The sequence below is a fragment of the Amyelois transitella genome, chromosome 28 (genome assembly GCF_032362555.1).
Source record: "Amyelois transitella isolate CPQ chromosome 28, ilAmyTran1.1, whole genome shotgun sequence".
NCBI classification, from domain to species: Eukaryota; Metazoa; Arthropoda; class Insecta; order Lepidoptera; family Pyralidae; genus Amyelois; species Amyelois transitella.
Window position 1 is genome coordinate 4744881 of NC_083531.1, and position 27475 is coordinate 4772355.

At 35.5% G+C, this 27475-nt stretch overlaps 2 protein-coding genes across 2 annotated transcripts; one reads left to right on the forward strand and one right to left on the reverse strand.

Moving 5' to 3' along the window:
* The first annotated feature begins 891 nt into the window (after positions 1–891).
* On the forward strand, positions 892–6814 carry LOC106137545 (uncharacterized). The gene has a single exon (XM_013338391.2). The coding sequence runs from the start codon at positions 1165–1167 to the stop codon at positions 3037–3039; it is 1875 nt and encodes a 624-aa protein (XP_013193845.2). The 5' UTR covers positions 892–1164; the 3' UTR covers positions 3040–6814.
* A 5897-nt stretch (positions 6815–12711) lies between these two features.
* LOC106137539 (S-phase kinase-associated protein 2) lies at positions 12712–26742 on the reverse strand. The gene is made up of 14 exons (XM_060952380.1): positions 26557–26742; positions 26300–26369; positions 25872–25949; positions 24588–24756; positions 23609–23737; positions 21007–21163; positions 19983–20112; positions 18705–18879; positions 17095–17185; positions 16163–16287; positions 15444–15538; positions 14182–14246; positions 13559–13678; positions 12712–12994 (listed from the first exon to the last, which is right to left on the reverse strand). Exons 1-14 carry the CDS (start codon positions 26622–26624, stop codon positions 12928–12930), a joined length of 1539 nt encoding a protein of 512 aa, XP_060808363.1. The 5' UTR covers positions 26625–26742; the 3' UTR covers positions 12712–12927.
* Between the last annotated feature and the right edge of the window lie 733 nt (positions 26743–27475).

The following is a 27475-nucleotide window of genomic DNA, read 5'->3' on the forward strand; positions in this document are numbered from 1 at the left end:
GTACCTACTAGATTTCGTTTGTGTTGCTAGATTGCAATTTGAAAAACTTCTTATACTTAATTAATTAATTTAATACTAAAATACTATAGAAATATTTTAATGAATACGAACTAAAACTATCTATAAAAAAGAGGATTACAAGTAAAATAAAGTTTACAAATTGTACAAATTTAAATTAATATACATTACTATGGGACATTTCAAAATCACTTAATAATTGTCATCACCCAAAGGGTTTCACGACATTGGTTGACGTCAAAAAAAATTACTTACTTACAATAAAGTTTACTGCCACTTCGAAAACGTTACTGCAAAAGACTGCACTGTAGCATTTTCTTCAATAACTCGCAATTACCCATACTTAGAAAAGAAATGTAGACGAGAGAATACATTGTTTCTAACTAGTTCCTGCATAACATCAACTTGAATTCCAAGTATAATTGCAATTCATGTATTTTATCCGCAGCTTTGCCCGCGTTTTTTGCAAAGTCCACGGTACCTTTAGTTTTACAATGATATGTACCCTGTGTCCCTTTTTAACGGAAAAAAAATTTCATGATCGCTTGAATATTTCCGAATAAAATGCCTTATAACAAACAATCAAAGTAATACAAACTTTACCTCTTACTATTTTAGCACCTCTTGTCTTTCCAACTACTTGAAAGCCCTGCTATTATTTTATATCTACTATTTTAGGGAGTACCTACACAGTAGTAATGTAGCAATAGCAAGTAGCAACAAACAAAGTATCGATGTATTACCCGGATGATTTAAAAAGTTGTTCATAAATAAACTAAGTTCTTGATAAGGCCCGTATATAATAATGACACTAGCGCCATTGCAAACAAAAACCGAGTCTTCTTAATTTATCCTTCACACAATCATACGTTTCATTGTTGTCAAAAAGTCATTCAGCTTAGCTTGGTCCGTAATATTTTAGGAATAAATCCATTCCGAGGGTAACTGCAAACAAAATTAAAATAATCCTAACAAGATGACGTGATACCGTGAGTGTCGACCGATTCCCGTCACAGAAATCGTTAAGGTAAAACTTTTATTACAAGAAGCAGTTCCTCCTTTGTTACTTCGTTATTGCAAAACCATTGTTTTCATCCCGAGATAATTTGATCTGGGCGTTAATCTCATTAGTTTACTATTAAAAAAATGTCGTTTTCATTGCGTCGTATGCTTTCGAACATAAGTTATTTCAATAAGCCAGAAGATGACGATAGAAAAAGTCCCGACGTGATTCCATCAAAGCGAAGGCTGAAATATGTCTACACCGATGTCTCTGATAACATAGATTTTGACCGCGTCGAAGCGGATTCTACTTCCAAACAATGCGCTACAAGCCTAAAACTTCCAGAATCCATTAAAAACTATGCAGCAAAGAAAGGTTCTTTGTCAGACACCGACATTCTCACTGTTACTTTGGGATCCCCCAAAAAAGGGAAAAAATGCAAAAAGTTAAAGTTGGACATCAAAAAAGCGAGCAAATCGATGACGGACGCAGTCGACGAGTCAGATAGCTCCAATAACGTTGAAAACACGCCTAAACATGTACTCTTGGATTGCAACAGCGAGGATATCTTCAGTCAAAAGTTTCAGGAATTCGACTTGGATCGTTCTTTCGATATCTTTGATGCGATGTCTGATGAGTCTTTGGATATAGAATCTCTAACGGAACATTCCGATACGGATATGTCAATTGTCTCGGAAAAGGAGAGCATCCAAATGTGTCGCAAGGTTGAACATGACGGAGAAATGGACAACGAGTTGATACCGTCTGCCAGTCCGGAGTCGTTCGGAGATGTCGAGGTTGAGAGGAATGAAGAGGACCGCGTGACACTGCTACTGAACTATCAGATGAGGTTGGAAAAGATTGATAATGTACTTCAAAAACTTTTGTCCGAATTTCAGTTTCATATCGAAGTTTCTAAAGTCTTTACGTGCAAGTCTATAGTCAGCACATTACCTGGGACTGACATTAGTAAAATCCCAAAGATTTTGGGTGAAGTAGCTTATATAGATAACGTTAAAGCAGACAGTCCTATTGAATCTTGGAATATTGTTATGGAAACGCAAGATACTGTAACGAAACACAAAGTCAAAGAGCAACTTCTCGCTATGCGTCAGAATATAGATGAGTTCGTCGACGTATACCTGCAAAATCGGGACACACGGAAGAAGTTGAAAGGTAGAAGTATCACGTTCGACCTGAGTAAGAAACCGAAGCCCATGAAACGGAAAATAAGCATCAAGAAGAAACACAGACATTTCGACTACCCTGATTATCGTGATGCGTTACTCCGCCTGTTCTCATGTGAAGATCTTGAAAACACACGGCTCACCCACATGTCATGTTCAGATGAATCTGAAATTTCCAAGTGTGGTTGCCAATGCCACCAAAGTTCTTCGGAATCTATCATCGATTCTGGACTCAATAACAAAGAAGAATCTATGTCAAGTCAGTCTATCACCTCATCGATTGGCAATTTCAGCCTTGACAATTCAACGTTAACAGCTTACTCGGAATCGTTAGATCAAATCGTGAGTTACAACAGTTTCCAAGACACGAGTCTCTACAGCACTCTACTCCAGAAAGCGGCAATTGAAAGAATCACATTCTACGTACAAGTGCACAGCATCCAGTTGAAATGTGAGTCGTCTGAGCAAGAGTTCGAATCAAAAAGCACCATATTGTTTGACTGTCCAGTGTGCAAAACCGTTGAGAACGAGGAGAACGGCCTCTTGAAGCACATTCTGAGTCAAAGTCACTGTGAAAAAATACATTTTCAGTATAAAACTGCGTATATAAAAAAATGCGTTGCGGCAGGCAAGGAAATAATGCCCAGCACTGTGCTTAATCCGATGAGGATGTATCGGGATGATAATAAAATTGTATGTTTCGGTGATGCGATGTACGCTTGCTCGTTGTGCTTTGAGAACCTGATTGTGGGCGAGTCCGTGCTGATGGCACACTGTGCTGATGCGGAACACATTGATAGGAGAGCGAAGCTTTGCGAAATCTTAGAATGAAGCATGATGCATGTAAAAGGTCACATATCATGTGTTTTCTATATGTAAAAAAAAATTTTTTTTTTATTTAAACACTGTTCATGACAATGTTGCCATTGTGTAGTTTGTAACATGTTTTTAATTGCAGACAGATTATGTTTTTTAAGTTTAAAAGAATTGTACCTTCCACTATTTTTATTAATCAATAAATATTAAGCACATGATATTTGACTAAATTTTTATCAAAATGTGTGTAACCTAATATATAATATTAAGAAGTAACATAATAATAATTATATGTGTATAACGTAAATCTCATAATATGTCTGCCGATTGTACCAATTTTATTTTATTTTTCATATTCGGATGTATATAGCAGCCCTTCAGTGTTAATTTTTGAGACTACATTTTTTTTTATAATTATTAACATAAAAAAATTCTGTAAAAATGCACTCACTTAAAAAAAACATTTTATTCAAAATACTGAGAATATCACCTCTTTTGCTTACTTTTGTTTAAATTATTATTTTGTAGGAAGACTCAAAGTCAACTAAACGTGATTGTTTTTATGTATCAGTTATATTTTTAGTTACAAGTCATCAAATTTATATTTACATTCGGAAATATTTTGTAAAATAAAATCAATTGGTATGCAATTTATCTTGGTACAGTCACATACATATTAAAGACGTATTAACATAAGTAAATATAGTTCACATTTTAGCTAAAAAGCATGACGTTTCATAGAACTGATTATATTCAAATTGAACCAAAATAATAAATTAGATCTCATTTTTATACCAGGTCCCTTTTTCGTTTATTAAAAGCGACCAGCTTAATTGTGATAAAATGTAATTTTTGAACTACATAGCGGCATATTTGACTGACACGTTATAGAAATTTAGGAAAAAATATAAAAGTTTTAAATAATATATATAACGAAAGCAAAGAACCTCAATTAAGATTATTTATGGTGCTGAAAATACGATTGTAAAAAGAAAATTGGAAATAATTTCTTGATATTTCGTCAAATGTGCCGCGTCCATGCCCCGCACAGATGTGGCGGATTATTTTTGTTTCGTTACATCAAATTTTTATCTTTGTGGCCAGTTTGAATATACACAATTTTTTTTTAAATCAACAATAAGCTCTTGCAATTTAATAGAGATTACACAAAAAATACAGAGGAAAGCTTTATTAATATAAATTATGCTTTCAAAGTGACAATTTTACATTTTGTTTTTTAAAGATATAAATAAATTTTTTTGCTAAACTGATTAATTTAACATTAATATCTCGCCTGTTTATCACTGGTATGATAAATTAGGGTGATTTAGAAAAAAAACACAATCAGTGTTTTTTTCTTTTTTTCAAGATAATCCTTGAAGTTTACATCTGTGCGTGGCATTGTAGTTGGTGCTTGCACACTGCCATATTAAAATACCGTTTCGTGTTCATATTGTCTGGGTTTAGACGATTTAGTGTTAAAATATTGTCGAATTCGTTTCTCCCGTTACGTTCTGTGATTTGAAATGATGTTGTGAATAAATACATAGTTGACAAATAGTACCGTTGAATTTTACGTATATATACATTCCATTTTCTTTTGTATATTCTGATGAAATTCTTTTTTTTTTTAGCATTACATACTATGTGAAAATAATATTTAGAGTAAAAAAATAATAATTATGATCTATTCAAAATTGATAGATTGGTAACAACAATTATATACGTAATTTTAAAATTAAACTCTCCTGCAATAAGTTACGGAATATTGTGCCTTTCCTCCTATTTATCATAGTTGTGACGAAGCGAGTTCGACAATAAATTCAAAAACAGGGTGATTATTGCATTTTCTTTGTCCACTTTTCGTTCCAACTTGGATTAGGTGTGATGTAAGTTATAGTTTTAAGTGTATATGTACTTTATTAGCACTCTAAAAATGAATACCTCTCATATTGGAACGTTGCAATTATTATGCTCAAATATGCACACGCAATACGATATAATATATTCAAAATATTGTTAGTTGCAAACAAGAGTTTCATACACAAGAACTAAACATTCCATCGTTCATTCTGTTTATGTTTTCTCTTCTCTTGGCGTCTTAGCCTCTTTTTGTGTAAGTATTTGAATCCCTGACTGTTGAAATCACAAGTGAAGTTAAAAATTATTTATATTTACAAAACCTGCCTGTGAATTTCACATAGAGCTCTTTAAATCTTTCTCAAATGATTTTTGTGAATTGAAAAACTAATGGATACTATTAAAACTGAATTCCTCGTACCATTTGTCTGTACAGACCGCTGTACCCGTTGGCACTGATATATCATTATGACAATGTATAATTTTACGTGAATTTCGTCACTGGGAGAACTTATAAATTTCCATATTAGATTATAATTAAATAAGCCTCTTATTAATTTTTTTAACTTACTACGAGGCTAACTCAAACAGTTGTCCCATAATATTTTTATTTATTTACGTAAAAATGTGCCACTCATGTGTAAATGTAAGGTATTTTTTCCATCATAATTTAACGATTTTCAGTGTGTACATATTTTGTATAAATAAATGGTTTGGAGTCTTCCGTTTTAATCAAGATACTTTTGAAATAAAACTTTTTTTACCACCCTTTGGTGTTGTGAATGTCATGAGAAATATTTAAAGGAGTTCATGTTTCCTATTTTCATTAAAAATATATATATCTATATATCTCTTCATATTTTCTCCGGACGTGGAATGTATTTAAAATTAAGTAATCAGATCTCAAGCCTAATTAAAGACTGATATTCGATGCCACTCCAAAAATTTTGCCGCCTAAAAAAGATAGATTAAATCTGATAAATGTAAGCGAAAAAAAAATGTCTTTTCACTCTTTAAGCTAGTATTTAGCACTTATAATGTAGTCAAACATAAAAATTTATTTAGGTATTAAGTTGTAACAATGAATTCGTTGATTATTTGCCATAACTTTGTATGTTTATTGAAACTTTTAAAAAAAGTCTAGAAATTATGTCAAAACAATAGTGAAATGTGAAATCTTGAAAGTACATACCAACTGGTTACAACTTTTTATACACTTTTATTTTTTGATTATTATTATTTTTTTTAAAAATCGAATACAACTTTTTTTTTCTTAGATGCGTAATAGTTTCGCGTAAGGTAGGTAACATTGATATATATATGTAAGTCTGTGCTTAGATATTACTAATCAATAATGTAGTGAAATTGTTTACTGGTTTATCAAACAGATAATATGTGAAAAACTAATCGATGACCCAGTTTCTGACTTACCTGATTTTCTCAGTTATATATTTGACAAATACTGCCTTTTCTGTATCTTCCTTCTACGTTTTTTTTTTGACTGTAATCTATGTAACTTCTTTGAAATAGTCATAGGGTATTTTTCCATAGTTAAAATAGATAAACTTATAATTTTAATAATTTTTTTTTATAGTCCTAGACTTTATTATAGTTTTTTGTCTATATCTCTTTTAACTCATCGGATTGTACCCTATTTCTTTCAGATTTAGATCAAATTTACAAAAAAAGTGACCATTTTACACCGCAAACGTCATTCCACTTAAATGTTAATTAATCATTAAAAACGATTTAACATTGAGTAGTATTAATGCATGTACTCTTATTAAGATGTGTAATGGCTCAAAACTGAAAATGTAAAAAAAAATATTTTTTATAAGTATACGTATAAGTAACTTAATTTTATTTTTAGAAATTTTCAAAATTCAATTTGTGGCAAAATTCCAAAATTAAAATTGAATGTTTTTTTTTTCTTAACCTTTTTTTTGGGTGTTACTCAAATTCTTTCAAAGTACTTACATAACATTTTCAAAATGAACCAAATTCTTAATATTAGACAAGGGTACTCAAAACGCTAAAACTGTGATTTTTACTGTTGATTATTCAGAAATTAAAAAAAAATAGTGTTGTTACTAAATCCGAGTAGCGATTTTGCAAAATCTTTCATGTCTTTACCAAAAACAAAGAACGAGTGTTTATCGTTTAGAAACATTATTGCCCAAAAATAGCTTTAAATAAATAGAAATTAAAAATTAGAATATCAATCAAAAATTTATTCACACGTTTTAAATATTACTTTTCCTATAATAGTCATTTTAAAAAGTTGCGTGACGACCCTAAAACTAATCGTTATTGTACGAAGGTTTGTCAAGATAGTCAGAGACGTATTTTGCCGAATTCCAAGTCTCGTTGAATCTAATATGATTGAGGTCTAAGAGGTAAAATGTCTTTTTTTTATGAGATGTTCAAATTGACAATATTCTCAATGTAAATAGGTATATTACATAATACCAAGGTTTCTCAAAGTTGTTTTCTTACACATCAGCAAGGCTTCCAAATCCGAAAGGTCTTTCAGTGTTTAAATATGTAGTAACTTTTTTATTTTTTTTCCAATGTTTCATAGCTGGAATTTTCAATGAATACACTATATGAATAAAAAAATATCATTTTTTTTCTACTAGGTATAGTAAGATTTATTGATGTTCCAATAGGCTAGGCTTTTAAATTTTTCCAATACTAATTAAGACAATATAAAAGATTTTTCAATAATTCAAAGTTTTTAGATTAAGGTACTTATTCTCGTTATCGCAATAAGAAAAAAATATGAACATCCAAAAAAACAGATTATGAGGTACAAAGGCAATGTTTCTGCATAATTAATTTTAAGATATGAAGGTTTTCCAAAGTCGTTACTTATACGGCCGTTCGGTAATCTGTGATTCCTTAATAGTGTTCATATCATTAAATATAATGCCGCTGTAGTACTGTAGAAATTGAATAACTTTGGAATTTAAACTTGGTAGAAAAATAGCTGTTAAAAATTATTCTTAAAAAAATAACAGACTACGCTAAAAACTAATTCAATTAATCAATTTCAGGTTATTTTCCGAAATTTTGCATGCCAAATATTTTATCGGGGATCACTCACGACACTATTTACTCATTAATGTACATAAAATTATATACAGGAACATTAAATACAGTAATTGTAGTACAAAGGTGCTACTATTTTAATAGAAATCTCTTCATATTTAAATTCAAATTCAAAATTGTTATCCATTATTATGGGACATTTCGAACGTCACTTAATAATTGTCTTATCTTTTGGGGGAAATTTAAAACGTCACTTAATAATTGTCATATATTTTGGTTTCACAAACATTGGTTGACGTCGAAAAAATTACTCAAAACAATGTTTACTGCCGCTTTCAAAGCTTCGGTGCAGAAGAAGCGGAAACAAACTGCACTGCAGCATTTTCTACAATAACATCCATTTATAACTATACCGCCTTCCTATTTATGATACAAAGTTCGTAAACTTTTTTGGTTCTTATAATCTGGAAGCCACGCGCCATTTTGAAAACTTTAGACGGGAAAAATGACAATGCTATTTTTCGATACTCCTCCGTTTCTAAACGGTGTAATTTAAAAAAAAGGAAAATAATAAAATATCTGTCTCTTTTCTCTATGGCCTGATTCGAAAGGGATGAAGTTAATTTGAAGTTTTATTAAGGGAGTTTGGCTTCCAATTTGTGTGTGTTATTTCCCTGAAATATATGAGACTTAGATTTTGGAAATCGCCGTAGGTATATATCGGGAATTTGACAAAACCAGTGAACGAGGTGCCCCATTACTGTGAGTAGGCGTGAGAAGTGACTGCCATGAAATTTTCACCTCAAATTTGGTCCATTTATGAGTTAATTACAATGCCTAATTCAATTACGATCTAGTTTTGTTTTAAATTGAAAATTTCGAATTCAAATCATATCATATCTTAGTGTTACATTATTTTCTGATTTCTGCCATAAAAAAAAAACATTATTTTTTTCTACTCTAAAATCCCTTTTATTTGAAACGGTTTCATTAGAAAACAATAAAATTTTACCAAGATAGATAAATCATAAGTATCTATATAATTGAAAGTTTTTTGTTTTTCAGAAATCAATTATTACTCCAGATATAAGTTATTAGGTATATAATTGTAAAATTGTCGAAAGCCAATGTGCTCTTTCTGTGAAAGAGATAACTACGTTGTATGGAAATTTGTCCTTTATTGCGACTGTTAAGATTTAAAACATGACTTTCAATTTTTGTATGAAGACGTGTATTTTTCATTTTGTAAAGTAACGTATTTTTTTTTTACCGAAAGCAAATGTTAATTATTTCTACACAACTACAGCGGCGCTACTCCTGTTGACTGTTATTTTTCGGGTAATTAAAACCATTTTCGACTATTAAATGTGTGCAGTTTGGAGTTTGTTGTTTTTTTTTTAACCCTTTGACCGCCATTTGCAAAATTAGGTGTCCGTAGAAAAAAAAATTTTACGTCAAGAACACATAATTATTGATTAGTGATACATACATACATAAATCACGCCTCTTTCTATTCTCTCTCTGATGCCATCCGCACTGAATCGGTTAATAGAAAAAAAAATATACATAGATACGTCACAATGTCATTAAAACTGTTATTTTTTTCTCTGAAGCTCTGTTTTCTTAGGGCGAAAATATTTTTTTTTTTGTATGGAAGTATGTTTGTAACGCCATAACTTGCGAACCGTTGCGTCTGATTGACGGAAATTTATAACGTGTATTAAACGTGCATCAAAATCGGTTTAGTTGTTATTAACATATTCACCATTTTGTAAAACGTAGAGCGTCCGTGGTCGAATCGGTGAGTTGCCCGGTTAAAATGCGTGTGCAGCAAAAAGGCACAGGTTCAAATCCCAACTCGGCCATGTATGCATGTATTATACATTCATGACATTCTTTTGTAAAACAACCGATGCTCTTACGGTGAGGGAAAACATCGTGAGGAAACCTGCACGTTCAGGCAACTGGATGTGTGACCATGATCGATCCGATACGTGTTAGGTTAACCTGCAAATGTTGTGGAGGTCAGACGGGAGTCGCTTCGTGTAAAACACCTGTCCATGGTCAAAGGCATACCATTTTAGGCTATAGTGAACGACTAGTTTATTAAATTTCGTAACGGGAACAAAGAAACAAAGAAACAAAGAAATAAAAAAATTCTACATTTTAACACGCTGAAGGTAACCAAGTATCCAAGTTTTGCAACTTTTTCAATTAATAATATGTACTTATTTATTGCGGGTTATTCCACTAATCCCTTATGATGGGGATTTGTGAAAAAAGTTGTTGATAAAGTTCACAATTCCCCATTACCTTAGAAATGAAATAAAAAACAAACAAAGGAGATAGTAATAATCAGGAAGTCTTTATTTGTTATTAAGATAACTTGAATCTTTATTTTACATCGCCGAAATCAAAATTTTTACAATTTTGCACTTTCGAAATAAAAGTTCAGATTTACATGTATCATTATTATATATATTATATAATATATATATATATTATTTAAATCTATGATGCGTTTTGACCGCCACCTCTAAGCCGGTGTGACGCCTGGGACACCGCGCGACACACGATGTTGTGTCGGAGGTTGTATATTTGCTCCGATCCGTGAAATCTTTGCTTGCGCGATTTAGAATTCGCGCTGTTTTTGACTGATACGTCGCTTGATTGGTTGTATCTTGTAGAGATGTCGTCACAACGCTGAGCGACAATTCCCAAAAATTCTCGCGGTAACGAGAAAGCGTAAAAGCGTTATACGCTTTTTTTTATCCAGAAATAAAAATAAAACTCGTAAAATTTAATTTTAAAAAATCTTTTATTTAAATCAATAAGTCACCGCTGATTTCCGATGATTAAAAAGCAACACCCGCTGTCTTATTCCCAAACTGACACGACATATGTCTCATCTGCTCTCTTTTTCTATCACTCAATGTTAGAGTGAGAGAGAAAATACAGATATATGACTTCACATCGTGAATAAGCCCTTTAGTGGTCGATTCACGAATAATAACGGTAAAGTTGCTTAATAATCCCTTTATCACGAAAATAAGCTAGTTCAGTTTGAAACAATAGTATCGATACTTACTTCGATCAATAATTTTGATATAAGAATAATATTGATTCAATATAGGTATATCTATACTAATATTATAAAGCTGAAGAGTTTGTTTGTTTGTTTGAACGCGCTTATCTCAGGGACTACTGGTTTGAATTGAAAAATAGCTTTATAATATTAGTATAATATAAATTTATTTAAACTTTATGCACGTAAATTTGTGCAACAGGTGGACTTAATTGCCTACAATGCATTCTCTTATAATAAGCATAATTAAAAATATTTTAAAATAAATGCAGTATTTTTTTTTAAAATAAAACTTCTTACTTTAAATACTCAATTTGAAGGGACAACATATAAATATTGACTGTTTTCAAAAATCTTACTAAGAATAAATTAATATAACTACTTAGTATCCATTTTTGCGCCGTGTGGTTCCAGCCACTTCAGAATAGGACCATTCCACATCGTTCACGTGGACGCCGTACAAGGCGACTAAGGGAAAGGCTAACTTGGGATTCTCTGTATAAGATGATGGGCTAGGAACAAATCACATTTTAAATATCAATTCCATGAAATCTAAACGTGGTTTTTCTGAGCTGGCTCTGTCTAGGGATAAAGATATATTTATTATTCTATCGGCTTTAGTCCCGGTTGCAAGTGTTATAATATGTTATAATAACACACTTTTACACATACATATAGTCACGTCTAAATCCCTTGTGGGGTAGACAGAGCCAACTGTATTAACAACAAACAACACATTTACACAATCAAGATTAATACGTTTCTAGGTTATTTGCAAACACACAGTTTGCGATTAAAACACAACATTTAGTCGCAACGATATAGAAACTTAAATAAATTATCACGAATTAATTACGATATTACTTAATAAGTTACAAGGAGAGTGTGGAGGGAAAGGTCGGAGTGGGAAGACCTAGACGAACGTATCTTGATCAGATTAAGGACGTCCTGGTAAAGGGTCAGGTCAAAAGTACCCGAAACCGCCGAGCTTGCATGAAGAGAGTTATGAATGTGGATGAAGCGAAGGAAGTACGCAGAGATCGTGGCAAGTGGAAGGATGTAGTCTTTGCCTACCCCTCCGGGAAAGAGGCGTGATTTTATGTATGTAGGTATGTTTACTTAATTGCGACTAGTTGCCAACAGAATTAAAAAAATATCGATATTTACGATTTAAGTTTAGAATTCCTTGCGACTAATCGCATCTTTTAGACGCAATACATAAAAAATTTACTATCACGAATTAGATTTCCAATACCTTGCGACTAATATACAAAAATATCGGTATAATACGAGTTACCGTTTCAATTAACAATGCGACTAGTCGCAACTTTTAGTCGCAATAATACATCAGAAATTCACTATAATGAGATTTCCACTACCTTGCGACTAATATACAAAAATATCGGTATAACACGAGTTTCGTTTCGATTAACATACGACTAGTCGCAACTTTCAGTCGCAATAATACATCAGAAATACACTGTCACGAGTTAGATTTCTATTACCTTGCGACTTATATACAAAATTAAGTTTCAATTAACATGCGACTAGTCGCAACTTCCAGTCGCAACAAGACATCAGAAATACACTGTCACGAGTTAGATTTCTATTACTTTGCGACAAGTCGCAACAACATAAAAACATCAGTATCACACGAGTTACGTTTCAATTAACAATGCGACTAATCGCAACTTTGAGTCGGAAATTACACTCTCACCGAAAAAAAAGTTCCGACAAACTTGTGACCAGTCGCAGCGACTGATCGTTGCGACTAGTCGCAACTTTCAGTCGCGACAACACATCGGAAGGAAATTTCACTGTCACCGAAAAAAAGTTCCGACAAACTTGCGACCAGTCGCGGCGACTAATCGTTGCGACTAATCGCAACGTTCAATCATCTAAACCTATCAGTCCCTGGTCCGCAGTCCCCATATAGACGTTCTTTTCGCTCCTACTGTGGGTCTTGCGATAGCGCTGTGAAAAAAAAATAATATATTTATTTATTTATTAAAAAGCTGTTCTGTTAAACAAAACAGAACTATTAAACAAAACAGATATTACAGATATATCCCTTGCGGGGTAGACAGAGCCAACAGTCTTGAAAAGACTGAATGGCAACATTCAGCTATTTGGCTCAACGATAGAATTGAGATTCAAATAGTGACAGGTTGCTAGCGCATCGCCTAAAAGAAGAATCCCAAGTTTGTCAGCCTATCCCTTAGTCGCCTTTTACGACATCCATGGGAACGAGATGGTGCGGACCGTGTGGTTCCAGGCACCAATACAAAAACGAATAGGTATGTAATCCTACTACTATTATAAAGGCGAAAGTTTGTATGGATGTATGGATGTTTGTTACTCTTTCACGCAAAAACTACTGAACCGATTACCATGAAATTTGGTATGTAGGTAGCTGAAGACCCAGAATAACACATAGGCTACTTTTTATCCCAGAGTTCCCGCGGGATTGATAGGGTTTCCATGCGGACGAAGTCGCGGGCGGCCTCTAGTACAACATACATATATGTATGTACTCACCTGAACATAAACTGATTAATTTGTATGGCCGGCAATGCGGCTTTCAGCGCGCTGAGTGATTTTGAAGGCAGCATTCCCCAAACGTCGAGAAACTGTAGACACGGCATACTGCTGACTTTGCTGTTGAAAAACATAATAATAACAATAAATATATATATATATATATATATATATATATATATATATATATATATATAATCACGTCTATATCCCTTGTGGTATAATAAATCAATAAAAATAAATAAATATATATATATATATAATCACGTCTATGTATATCCCTTGTGGTAGAGGTAGAGGTAGTCTCTGCCTACCCCTCCGGGAAAGAGGCGTGATTGTTATGTATGTATGTATGTATCCCTTGACCCGTGTGGTTCCCGGCACCATTAGAAAAAAGAATAGGACCACTCCATCTCTTTCCTATGGATGTCGTAAAAGGCAACTAAGGGATAGGCTTACAAACTTGGGATCATTATTTTAGGTGACAGACTAACAACCTGTCAATATCTCAATTCTATCATTAAGCCAAACAGCTGAACGTGGCCTATCAGTCTTTTCAAGACTGCTGGCTCTGTCTACCCCGCAAGGGATATAGACGTGACCATATGTATGTAATATCTTACGTGAGAGCGTGCGGCGGCAACAAATAACATCGACTCAGAGCCAAATGTTCGAGACGAGAGAGCTTCTGAAAAAAAAAAACAATAAAATAAATATATACGGGACAAATTACACAGATTGAGTTAGCCTCGAAGTGAGTTCGAGACTTGTGTTACGAGATACTAACTCAACGATACTATATTTTATAATAAATACTTATATAGATAAACATCCAAGACCCAGGCCGATCAGAAAAAGTTCGTTTCTCATCATGCCCTGGCCGGGATTCGAACCCGGGACCTCCGGTGTCACAGACAACCGCACTACCGCTGCGCCACAGAGGCCGTCTGTATGTATGTATCTATAATTGACTTGAAACCGAGCTTGCATGAAGAGAGTTATGAATGTGGATGAAGCGAAGGAAGTGTGCAGAGATCGTGGCAAGTGGAAAGAGGTAGTCTCCGCCTACCCCTCCGGGAGAGAGACTTGATTTTATGTATGTATGTATGTAACGCTTTTAAATACCTAGTAAGTCACTAGTTCTATAATATGAACCTGCCCCGGACATAGGATAGGACGAAAATTGTAAAAATCAATTAAGTACTAGGCTCATAAACTTGGGATTCCTCTTCTAGGCGATGGGCTAGCTACGTCTATATAGCTTGCGGGGTAGACAGAGCCAACTGTCTTGAAAAGACTGATAGGCCACGTTTAGCTGTTCTGCTCAAAGATAGAATTGAGATTCAAATAGCGACAGGTTGCTAGCCCATCGCGCCTAAAAAAGAAATCCCAATTTTGTAAGCCTATCCCTTAATCGCCTTTTACGACATCCATGTGAAAGAGACGGGAGTGGTCCTATTCTCTTTTTGTATAGGTGCTCGGGAACCACACGACACTACGGCATTTTGAAACTACGCCGCTTCTTCTACACATGCGCTTTGGAAGCGGTAGTAGTTATAATTAGATTTAAGTTATGTGACGTCAATAAGTGATACCTTGTATCCAATTTTGAAAATAAATCTATTTTTAATGTAGACAATGTGCATTCGTCCATGATTTAGATTTAAGAGATCTATATTTGTATATTGACGTCCGATGAAAGAGCTGCAGTGTAGTTTGTTCCGCCGCTTCTTCTACACATGCGCTTCGGAAGCGGCAGTAGTTATAATTAGATTTAAGTTATGTGACGTCAATAAGTGATACCTTGTATCCAATTTTGAAAATAAATCTATTCTATACCTACCCTACCATGCCTAAAATTAAAAAAAAGAGAGAGTTATGTTACCTGCACGCTCTGAACAGCCTCAACGCCCAACTGAGAGCAATCTGACAAATCCAATTCTAATAAATGCGGACACCGCTCTACGAGTTTACTCAGCACTGTAACAAAGAGATGTTAATAGATATTATAAAATATAATATATGCACATTGTGAGTAAAAAGTACATACATAAATACATATGGTCACGTCTATGTCCCTTGCGGGGTAGACAGAGCCAACAGTCTTGAAAAGACTGATAGGCCACGTTCACCTTTGGCTTAATGATGGAGACTTGAGATTGATTTGTTGTTTGTTTGTTTGAACGCGCTAATCTCAGGGACTACTGGTTCGAATTGAAAAATTCTGAATTGCGTTGAATAGACTATTTATCGAGGAAGGCTTTAGGCTATATAACATCACGCTGCAACTATAAGGAGCAATATATATATATATATATACTCACTGTGTGTGCCGTGTGGTTCCCGTCACCAATACAAAAATAATAGGACCACTCCATCTCTTTCCCATGGATGTCGTAAAAGGCGACTAAGGGGTAGGCATATAAACTTGGAACTCTAATTCCGGTCGACGGGCCAGCAACCTGTCACTATTTGAATCTCAATTCCATCATCAAGCCAAACAGCTGAACGCGACCCATCCATCAGTCTTTTCAAGACCGTCGTCTCTGAATGCCCCGCACGGGACACAGACGTGACCATACAAATATAAATAGATATACTCACTGTCGCTGGTCATGATCCTAGCGCCCCCCACATTGAGCCGGGTGACGTGGGGGGGCAGTGACGTCACCAACACCTCCAGAGCGCTCTCCGAGAGGCCGCTCCACGATATGTTCAGGGATTGCAAGCTGGAAATTGAAGAGATAAAAACTTACATACATACATACATAAAAATCCTACTACTATTATAAAGGCGAAAGTTTGTATGGATGTATGGATGTTTGTTACTCTTTCACGCAAAAACTACTGAACCGATTACCATGAAATTTGGTATGTAGGTAGCTGAAGACCCAGAATAACACATAGGCTACTTTTTATCCCAGAGTTCCCGCGGGATTGATAGGGTTTCCATGCGGACGAAGTCGCGGGCGGCCTCTAGTAGCAAATAAAAATATAGCTGGTAATTTGAATAGATCAATCCTACATATGTATGTATATAAAAATAAGCCTCCAGTAAATCTTGCCAAGTCGAGCAAAAAAAAAAAAAGCGGCACGGCCATACCATCCTTTTATCGAAGCAATTCAGGCTATTTTCGATTAATTTGTTCCAAGTGGATCAAAGTGATTGTTTAAAACGTAAAATATTTTTAATACATACATACATTCATATGGTCACGTATATATCCCTTGCGGGGTAGACAGAATATTTTTAATATTGCAATGATAATAACTAAATGCAATAACTTAAGGCAGAACATCATTTAAGTGGAGACTAAATAGATTGACCGACTTGTTATAACATGGATCTCACGACTTTTTACGGTAGAAAAACTTAGGTGCGAGACTTGGGCTTTTTTACATGATGTTTTTGATGGCATAATAATTTCCATGGCGTGGCCATTCAGTCTTTTCAAGACTGTTGGCTCTGTCTACCCCGCAAGGGATATAGACGTGATCATATGTATGTATGTATGTATGTAATAATTTCCACTCACAGCTGACACCCCTCCAAGATGGCTTTCAGTCCATCGGCGGTGATGCCTTGGCACATCGCCAAATTTAATGTTTCCAAGTTCTTGCATTTGCCTGTAACAAAAAAAAAATAAGATTATATATATATTTTTTTTTTTATGGCAATTTTTCATGAAAACATTTGCCATTGGGAAATGAGACGTGTTTACATAATAACAAATTTTCACAGGTAACAAAAGTCAACTCAGTAATGGGACAAAATACTGTATACGTACGTAAATACATATGGTCACGTCTATATCCCTTGCGGGGTAGACAGAGCTAACAGATACAATATACATACATACATACGGTCACGTCTATATCCCTTGTGGGGTAGACAGAGCTAACAGATACAATATACATACATACATACGGTCACGTCTATATCCCTTGCGGGGTAGACAGAGCTAACAGATACAATATACATACATACATACGGTCACGTCTATATCCCTTGCGGGGTAGACAGAGCTAACAGATACAATATACATACATACATACGGTCACGTCTATATCCCTTGCGGGGTAGACAGAGCTAACAGATACAATATGCATACATACATACGGTCACGTCTATATCCCTTGCGGGGTAGACAGAGCTAACAGATACAATATACATACATACATACGGTCACGTCTATATCCCTTGCGGGGTAGACAGAGCTAACAGATACAATATACATACATACATACATACGGTCACGTCTATATCCCTTGCGGGGTAGACAGAGCTAACAGATACAATATACATACATACATACGGTCACGTCTATATCCCTTGCGGGGTAGACAGAGCTAACAGATACAATATACATACATACATACGGTCACGTCTATATCCCTTGCGGGGTAGACAGAGCTAACAGATACAAAATACATACATACATACGGTCACGTCTATATCCCTTGCGGGGTAGACAGAGCTAACAGATACAATATACATACATACATACGGTCACGTCTATGTCCCTTGCGGGGTAGACAGAGCTAACAGATACAATATACATACATACATACATACGGTCACGTCTATATCCCTTGCGGGGTAGACATAGCCAACATATACAATATACATACATACATACGGTCACGTCTATATCACTTGCGGGGTAGACAGAGCTAACAGATACAATATACATACATACATACGGTCACGTCTATATCCCTTGCGGGGTAGACAGAGCTAACAGATACAATATACATACATACATACGGTCACGTCTATATCCCTTGCGGGGTAGACAGAGCTAACAGATACAAAATACATACATACATACGGTCACGTCTATATCCCTTGCGGGGTAGACAGAGCTAACAGATACAATATACATACATACATACGGTCACGTCTATATCCCTTGCGGGGTAGACAGAGCTAACAGATACAATATACATACATACATACGTTCACGTCTATATCCCTTGCGGGGTAGACAGAGCTAACAGATACAATATACATACATACATACGGTCACTTCTATATCACTTCCGGGGTAGACAGAGCCTACAGATGCAATGTAACATACATACATATAGTCACGTCTATATCCCTTGCGGGGTAGACAGAGCCAACAGATACAATATAACTTACCAACTAACAGACACTGCGTATCGCCAAGTGCGACATTTTCCAAACTCAACCTCCTTAGAGCCGGACACCTCTCCAGCAAACAGCTAAGCGTGTGTCGGTCCACCGTGCTCATGCTGAGGTCCAGGAATTGAATCCGGGACGCGATCGGTGGCGTAGTTGGGTGCCATTCGCCTATCTATTGGATGTTAAAAAAGTTAGTTAGGTAATCTATACTTATTTGTCGCTCAAGAGAAGAATCCCAAGTTTATAGGGCTTTCCCTTAGTCGCCTTTTACGACATCCATGGGAAATAGTTGGGAGTGGTCCTATTCTTTCTTTTCTAATGGTGCCGGGAATCACACGGCACGGCACCAAATTATATAATGTCTCGTAATATTATAAAGCTGAAGAGTTTGTTTGTTTGAACGCGCTAATCTCAGGAACTACTGGTTCGAATTGAAAAATTCTTTTTGCGTTGAATAGACCATTTATCGAGGAAGGCTTTAGGCTATATAACATCACGCTGCAACTATAAGGAGCAAAAAAATAATGGAGAATGTGAAAAACAAAAACCGGTTAAATTTATTCACCCTTGAGGGCTTCAATGATGCCCAAAACAACTAATCCACGCGGACATCAAGTAGAAGAAGCGGCGGGCGGAACAAACTACACTGCAGCATTTTCACCGGACGTCAATATACAGAATATAGATCTCTTAAATCGTGGACGAATGCACATTGTCTACATTATAAAAACATGAATCAATGTAATGCAAGGCAGTTAGAACAACGATAGATCGATGCGACCGGGACTAAAGCCGGGAGGAACAAGTGTGGTTAGTGAATCCACTATCTATAGGTCAAACTATTATCGAAGACTAGCTGTGCCCGCGACTTCGTCCGCGTGAAATTGTTATTTTGGGCATCATTGAAGCCCTCGAGGATGAATAATTTTCCCCGTTCTTTTTTTTCATATACATATATACATATGGTCACGCCTATATCCCATGCGGGGTAGACAGAGCCAACAATCCTGCCGATAGGCCACGTTCAGCTATTTGGCTTAATGACAGAATTGAGATACAAACAGTGACAGGTTGCTAGCCCATCGCCTAAAAAAGAATCCCAAGTTTGTAAGCCTATCCCTTAGTCGCCTTCTACGACATCCATGGGAAAGAGATGGAGTGGTACTATTCTTTTTTTTATTGGTGCCGGGAACCACACGGCACTTTTTTTTTTTTTTCAAATTTTCCATTATTTCTTCGCTCTTAAAAGTAAGTGTGATGTAAACAAATACTCACTTCAGAGTTAGCTAGCCTGATTACGCTGGGTTTTCTCGCTAGTATCCTCTCTAACGCGTTTCTGGCTAGAGATTTGTTTCCTAAATCCAAACGTTGCCATAGCGTTTCATCGCACGCTACCCTGTACCATCTGAAAAGATAATAAATAACTTATATATATATATATATATATATTAATATTAAGAAGCTGAAGAGTTTGTTTGAAAAGAATTTTTCAATTTGATCCCGTAGTTCCTGAGATTAGCGCAATCTCAAGAACTACTGGTTCGAATTGAAAAATTATTTTTGCGTTGAATAGACCATTTATCGAGGAAGGCTTTAGGCTATATAACATCACGCTGCAACTATAAAGATCAAAGAAATAATGGAAAAAGTAAAAAAAAATGGGGAAAATTGTTCATCCTTGAGGGTTTCAATGATGCCCAAAATAACGTTATTCCTAGCGGACGAAGTCACGGGCACAGCTAGTTGTATATATAACTTTTATACTTATAACGGGAGCCGTGTGGCTCCCGGCACTAATAGAAATAAAAAAACAGGACCACTTCATTTCTTTCCCATGGATGTCGTAAAAGGCGACTAAGGGACAGGCTTATAAACTTGGAACCTGTCACTGGGATTCCTCTTTAAGCCGATGGGCTAGCAACCTGTCACTATTTGAATTTAAATTCATATAGTGACAGACATCATGACGACATACAGCTGAACGTGGCTTTTCTGTGTTTTCGTGACTGCTGGCTACGTCTACCTCGCAAGGGATATAGACGTAATTATATGAGGTATCCGGTTGACCGAGCTTTGCTCGGTCTTCCAGAGATGGCGCTGATATAGTTTTTATCGATGGCGATCTTGGGCACCGAGCTTTTCTCGAACCTAGGACCTTGATAAATCGATTCCTTGAGCCGAAAAGCGCCTAATCTGTAACTTTCATGAAAATCGTTGGCGCCGTTTCCGAGATCCTGATTATATATATACAAGAATTGCTCGTTTAAATATATTAGATAGATGAATGTATATATCTCACCTCTTACAGACCAACATACAATTGGACAGCGTCAATTTCGGCAGCCATCGGAACACGCTGAGCATCATCTCGTCAGACAGCGCGGCGAACGAGTCTACCCCGTCGGGGGCGGACTGAGACAGCCGGGAGATTATCTGTTCCTCTTCGACGCCTAACGCTGAAACATACATACATACATACATGGGCCTACTGGAAGAAATTTCTCTATAATATAATATATATGTATATATATACATATATCACTACATAGTATAAAACAAAGTCGCTATTTTAGTCTGTTCGTCTGTATGCTTAAATCTTTAAAATTACGCAACGGATTTTGATGCGGTTTTTTGTAACAGGTAGAGTGATTCAAGAGGAAGGTTTTTATGTATAATAACATTTATAATTTTGCACCCGTGCGAAGCCGGGGCGGGTCGCTAGTAATATATATATATAAGTCGTGAAGTTTTCTTACTATAGAAAAAATTGAACTGCGTGTTATGATTAAATAGACGCTAATTAAAATAATAAATAAATAAAATTTTTTTTTTAAATTATTGATTTAATATTTATCTTTAAAAAAAAAATAGTTTCCGGCACCAATACAAAAAAGAATAGGACCACTCCCATCTCTTTCCCATGGATGTCGTAAGAGGCGATTAAGGGATAGGCTTACAAACTTGGGATTCTTTCTTAGTCGATGGGCTAGCGACCTGTCACTATTTGAATCTCAATTCTATCGTTGAGCCAAATAGCTGAACGTGGCCATTCAGTCTTTTCAAGACTATTGGCTCTGTCTAGCCCAGAATGGATATAGACGTGACCATATGTATGTATGTAGATTTATTTTCAAAGAAGATGGTAGTTACAGGAATAGAAAAGGGTATGTTAAGATGGTTCGGTCATGTGGAGAGGATGAATGAAAGCAGGTTGAATAAGCAGATATACAAGGAGAGTGTGGAGGGAAAGGTCGGAGTGGGAAGACCTAGACGAACGTATCTTGATCAAATTAAGGACGTCCTGGTCAGGTCAAGAGTGCCCGAAACCGCCGAGCTTGCATGAAGAGAGTTATGAATGTGGATGAAGCGAAGGAAGTATGCAGAGATCGTGGCAAGTGGAAAGAGGTAGTCTCTGCCTAAGGGATTAGCTTATTAACTTGAGATAGGTGATGGGCAAGCAACCTGTCACTATTTGAATCTCAATTCTATAATTACACCAAACAGCTGAACATGGCCTGTCTTTTCAAGACTGTTGGCTCTGTCTCCCCGCAAGGGTATAGACGTGATTATTGTATGTATGTATGTAAGGGTATAGACGTGATTATTGTATGTATGTAAGGGTATAGAGGTGATTATTGTATGTATGTAAGGGTATAGAGGTGATTATTGTATGTATGTAAGGGTATAGAGGTGATTATTGTATGTATGTAAGGGTATAGACGTGATTATTGTATGTATGTAAGGGTATAGACGTGATTATTGTATGTATCAAAGGGTATAGACGTGATTATTGCATGTATGTAAGGGTATTGACGTGATTATTGTATGTATGTTAGGGTATAGACGTGATTATTGCATGTATGTAAGGGTATTGACGTGATTATTGTATGTATGCAAGGGTATAGACGTGATTATTGTATGTATCAAAGGGTATAGACGTGATTATTGTATGTATGTAAGGGTATAGACGTGATTATTGTATGTATGTAAGGGTATAGAGGTGATTATTGTATGTATGTAAGGGTATAAACGTGATTATTGTATGTATCAAAGGGTATAGACGTGATTATTGTATGTATGTAAGGGTATAAACGTGATTATTGTATGTATCAAAGGGTATAAACGTGATTATTGTATGTATGTAAGGGTATAGACGTGATTATTGTATGTATGTAAGGGTATAGAGGTGATTATTGTATGTATGTAAGGGTATAAACGTGATTATTGTATGTATCAAAGGGTATAGACGTGATTATTGTATGTATGTAAGGGTATAGACGTGATTATTGTATGTATGTAAGGGTATAGAGGTGATTATTGTATGTATGTAAGGGTATAAACGTGATTTCAAAGGGTATAGACGTGATTATTGTATGTATGTAAGGGTATAGACGTGATTATTGTATGTATGTAAGGGTATAGACGTGATTATTGCATGTATGTAAGGGTATAGACGTGATTATTGTATGTATGTTAGGGTATAGACGTGATTATTGTATGTATGTAAGGGTATAGACGTGATTATTGTATGTATGCAAGGGTATAGACGTGATTATTGTATGTATCAAAGGGTATAGACGTGATTATTGTATGTATGTAAGGGTATAGACGTGATTATTGTATGTATGTAAGGGTATAGACGTGATTATTGTATGTATGTAAGGGTATAGACGTGATTATTGTATGTATGTAAGGGTATAGACGTGATTATTGTATGTATGTAAGGGTATAGACGTGATTATTGTATGTATGTTAGGGTATAGACGTGATTATTGTATGTATGTAAGGGTATAGACGAGATTATTGTATGTATGTAAGGGTATAGACGTGATTATTGTATGTATGTAAGGGTATAGACGTTATTATTGTATGTATGTATGTAATATTAAAAGCACACTCACACACAGCCTGCCTCGGCTCCCCGCCGCGCCCCCCGCTGTAGCGGCCCACGCACTGCGCCAGCGGCGTCTCCTCGTCCACGAGGTAGCCCTCCACCAGGGATGTCTCCAACTCCGTCTGCTGGAGTGCCGCTGGGACAATGAGACTACAATTGTAACTACGTGTTGAGAGAATATAAAATGTAAATAATAAATATATATATATATAATTTTACTTCACGTTGTTTGGCATTATAATGTTTATGTACTCAATATGTAGTACATACATACATACATAAAATCACGCCTTTTTCCCGGTGGGGTAGGCAGAGACCACATCATTCCACTCGCCATAATCTCTGCATAATAATTACAATAATTTGCATGCTATAATAATTAATGGATGACCGGGAGGAAATATTTTTGTTTTACACCTTTTGTAAAACCTAGTCAAAAGCAAATAAATATTCTATTCTATTCTGCATACTTCCTTCGCTTCATCCACATTTATAACTTTCTTCTGTGGTTCTTGGACTGGGTCTTGGATGTTTATCTATATAAGTATTTATTATAAAATATAGCATCGTTGAGTTAGTATCTCGTAACACAAGTCTCGAACTTACTTCGAGACTAACTCAATCCGTGTAATTTGTCCCGTATTTTATTAATTTACTAGCTGAAACGTTGTTTTGCCATATAAATAATTATTAAGTAATTTTTAGTTAAAAAAAAATGTTAAAGGTGGACAACCCTTATCACTTAGGGGTAAGAAAAATAGATGTCGGCCGATTCTCAAACCTACTCAATATGCTCACAAAATTTCATGACAATCGGTCTAGCCGTTTCGGAGGAGCACGGTAACGAACATTGTGACACGAGAATATTATATATAAGAAGATTTATAACTAATATTTATTTACTTATTAACTCAGAAACTAACCTTGTTACACGAGAATTTTATTATAAGATGTGAATGTATGTATTTAGTGGATAATAAACTCACCCTTCTCCAAACTCCTAGGGCTCTTAGCCTTAGAAGGGCCCGGGCTAGGGCTGCACTTTACCCTGGATTTGGGGCTCTTGGGACTGAACCTGGACCTCGGAGACGTTACACAGTTCACATTGGGATTCATGTTTTCAATGTCATGTTTCCTCTTCAGCGTTTTGTGGTGCTGTTGGTAAAATATTGTTAATTTTAATCATTCATATAGTCACGTCTATATCAGTTGCGGGGTAGACAGAGACAACAGCCTTGAAGAGCCACGTTCAGCTGTTTGGCTTTATGATAGAATTGAGATTCAAATAGTGACAGGTTGCTAGCCCATCGCCTAAAATAAGAATCCCAAGCTTATAAGCCTATCCCTTAGTCGCCTCTTACGACATCCATGGGAAATGAGATGGAGTGGTCCTATTCTTTTTTATTGGTGCCGGGAACCACATGGCATTAATTTAATGTTTAATAAAACCCTGAAACATACATACATACATATAATCACATCTATATCCCTTGCGGGGTAGACAGAGCCAACAGTTTTGAAGACTGATTAGCCACACTCAGCTGTTTGGCTTAATGTTAGAACTGACATTCAAATAGTGACAGATTGCTAGCCCATTACCTAAAAGAGGAATTCCAAGTCCTTCCTTAAGTTCCTTAGATGGGCTAGCCACCTGTCACTGTTTGAATCTCAATTCTATCATCACTAAGCCAAACAGCTGAACATGGCCTATCAGTATTAGCAAGGGATATAAATGAGATTTTATGTATGTATGTTTATTCTGTACAGATTTTGAACAAACAGGTCTAAGAACGCTTGCCTGTAAATAACCTTTCATACATACATAAAATCACGCCTCTTTCAAAAGCTTTCAATGGGAAGAAAATAAAAACTTAATTTAATTAGGTTCATCTGTTTGTTTTCTTCTATGGTGTCAAAGACAGACTGACAAGTCAAACCCATGACACCCCTCTATTTTCGTCAGGGGTTAGAATAGAATAAACTTATTTTCAAAATTGGATACAAGGTATCACTTATTGACGTCACATCACTTAAATCTAATTATAACGACCACCTCTTCCAAAACGCTTGTGCAGAAGAAGTGGCAGAACAAACTACACAGCAGCATTTTCACCGGATGTCAATTTACAGAATATAGATCTCTTAAATCTAAGCAATTGACGTATGCACATTGTCTACATTAAAAAAAGATGAATTAATGTAAAACTAATGATTTCAATACGAATATTTCTTCGTCAAATAATTAAAAAGTTAAAAATTGGATAACTCACCATACTGGTAGGGCTGAGATCACACGGCTGATCGTTCTCATCGGGCTCCAAAAGACCGACACCCATCTCTTGAAGAACCTTTAGAAATATGACAAAAAAAATATTAAAATTTGCCGTGTGGTTCCCGGCACTTATGGAATAGAAAAAATGAACCGGACCACTCTCCATCTCTTTCCCAGGGATGTCGTAAAAGAGGATTAACAATGATCTTATAACGGTATTTTCCGGATCATTTACAAGTGATGTCATAGGAAATATAAACATACAACTTACCTCAGAAATATTCATATTATGAATGAAATATAGTTAAAACATCGATTTGATAATACGTAAGATCAAAATAACGAGAGTTCATTGACTCATGGATAAAAACAAGGCGACATAACCAAAAAATAAGCGGGCAAAAAAGCGGGAACCGTGACATTTACCTCTCTGTCTGTTCTCCTGTCCATTAAACTCCAACTTTTTCGCGAGGAGTTCTCACGCCGTATACGCTTCCTGCGTCAAAAACACACAATTAACAATAATTTAATAAAAAATATGCAGAAATTCGTTCAAAACTCGACACATTATAGAGCGTTCGCGCCTCGCCAGCTTTCAACTTTACCGCTAAAAATCAGCTGTCAGAAATACAGGTGATCGAGCAGATCAAGTGTACAATTTATGACATAAACACTCAATTTACCTGGGACTTCCCATTTCTTCCGCCGCTCTAGATGGTGGGATATCTTCTTTGCTATTATCGACACTCATTTCGAGATTTAAAAAAATGTATCCTACTATTTGTAATAAATTGTGAAGGTGCCGAAAAACGCCACCCAGACACCAACTCAACTTTTTACAAAAGTCCAAATGTCAAAAATGCACTTGCAGTCAGTTCAATAGACAATATGGTGTTACCAGTGCATATCTAGAATCTATGTTAAGAAAGCACACAAATCTAAATTAAGTAAGAATACCTACACGATTTTACTTGTAGAAGTCGTAGATAGGATAATACAAATTGAAAACTATTCGCAGACCCGTTTGAACGAATTTTAAAGATTATTTCACTCAATGGTCCTATAAATTTTAATTTTAAAAAATATTAATAATCTGAATAAATCACGCAAAAGATGTATTTTTAGTTGATATCAAAATATATTTTTCCTTCATACCCTTAATAAGTGAAAATTTAAAGTAACATCGCAAGCAAACTCTTCATAATCATAATCGGTCACATTTCTTACGTAATGTAAGAACTATGACCAGTTAACGTTCCTACGTTTCTGGTAGCATCTCGTTACTGCTAGCGATTTCATTTCAGTAGATAGTTATAATGATAAGTAAGAAAATACGCCACCTTTAACCCTCCTTATTTAGGTCATTGACATTTTAATACCATAGACAAGTTAAATTAATTTAAATAACTGGCAATAATGACTTCTTTTTTTTTTATTTTTCCCTCGTCGAAGGTTCTTCTTATTGGTTTATATTAATCGCATGAAAGCCAATCCAATTGTAGTTTGTAACATCATCTCCAAGAATAAGTGCATTTAATTTTTCACCTTATAGGGTGAGAATAAAGCTCGATATTGTAATAATTGGTGTATATTTTATCTGTG

Coding starts and splice junctions, on each gene's coding strand:
- LOC106137545 (XM_013338391.2), top strand. CDS start 1,165: ATGTCGTTTTCATTGCGTCGTATGCTTTCGAACATAAGTTATTTCAAT.
- LOC106137539 (XM_060952380.1), bottom strand. CDS start 26,624: ATGAGTGTCGATAATAGCAAAGAAGATATCCCACCATCTAGAGCGGCG. Junction 14,247..15,443: donor AGGCTGTTCAGAGCGTGCAG/GTAACATAACTC, acceptor TTTTTTTTTCAG/AAGCTCTCTCGTCTCGAACA. Junction 13,679..14,181: donor TTGCCGCCGCACGCTCTCAC/GTAAGATATTAC, acceptor GTTTTTCAACAG/CAAAGTCAGCAGTATGCCGT.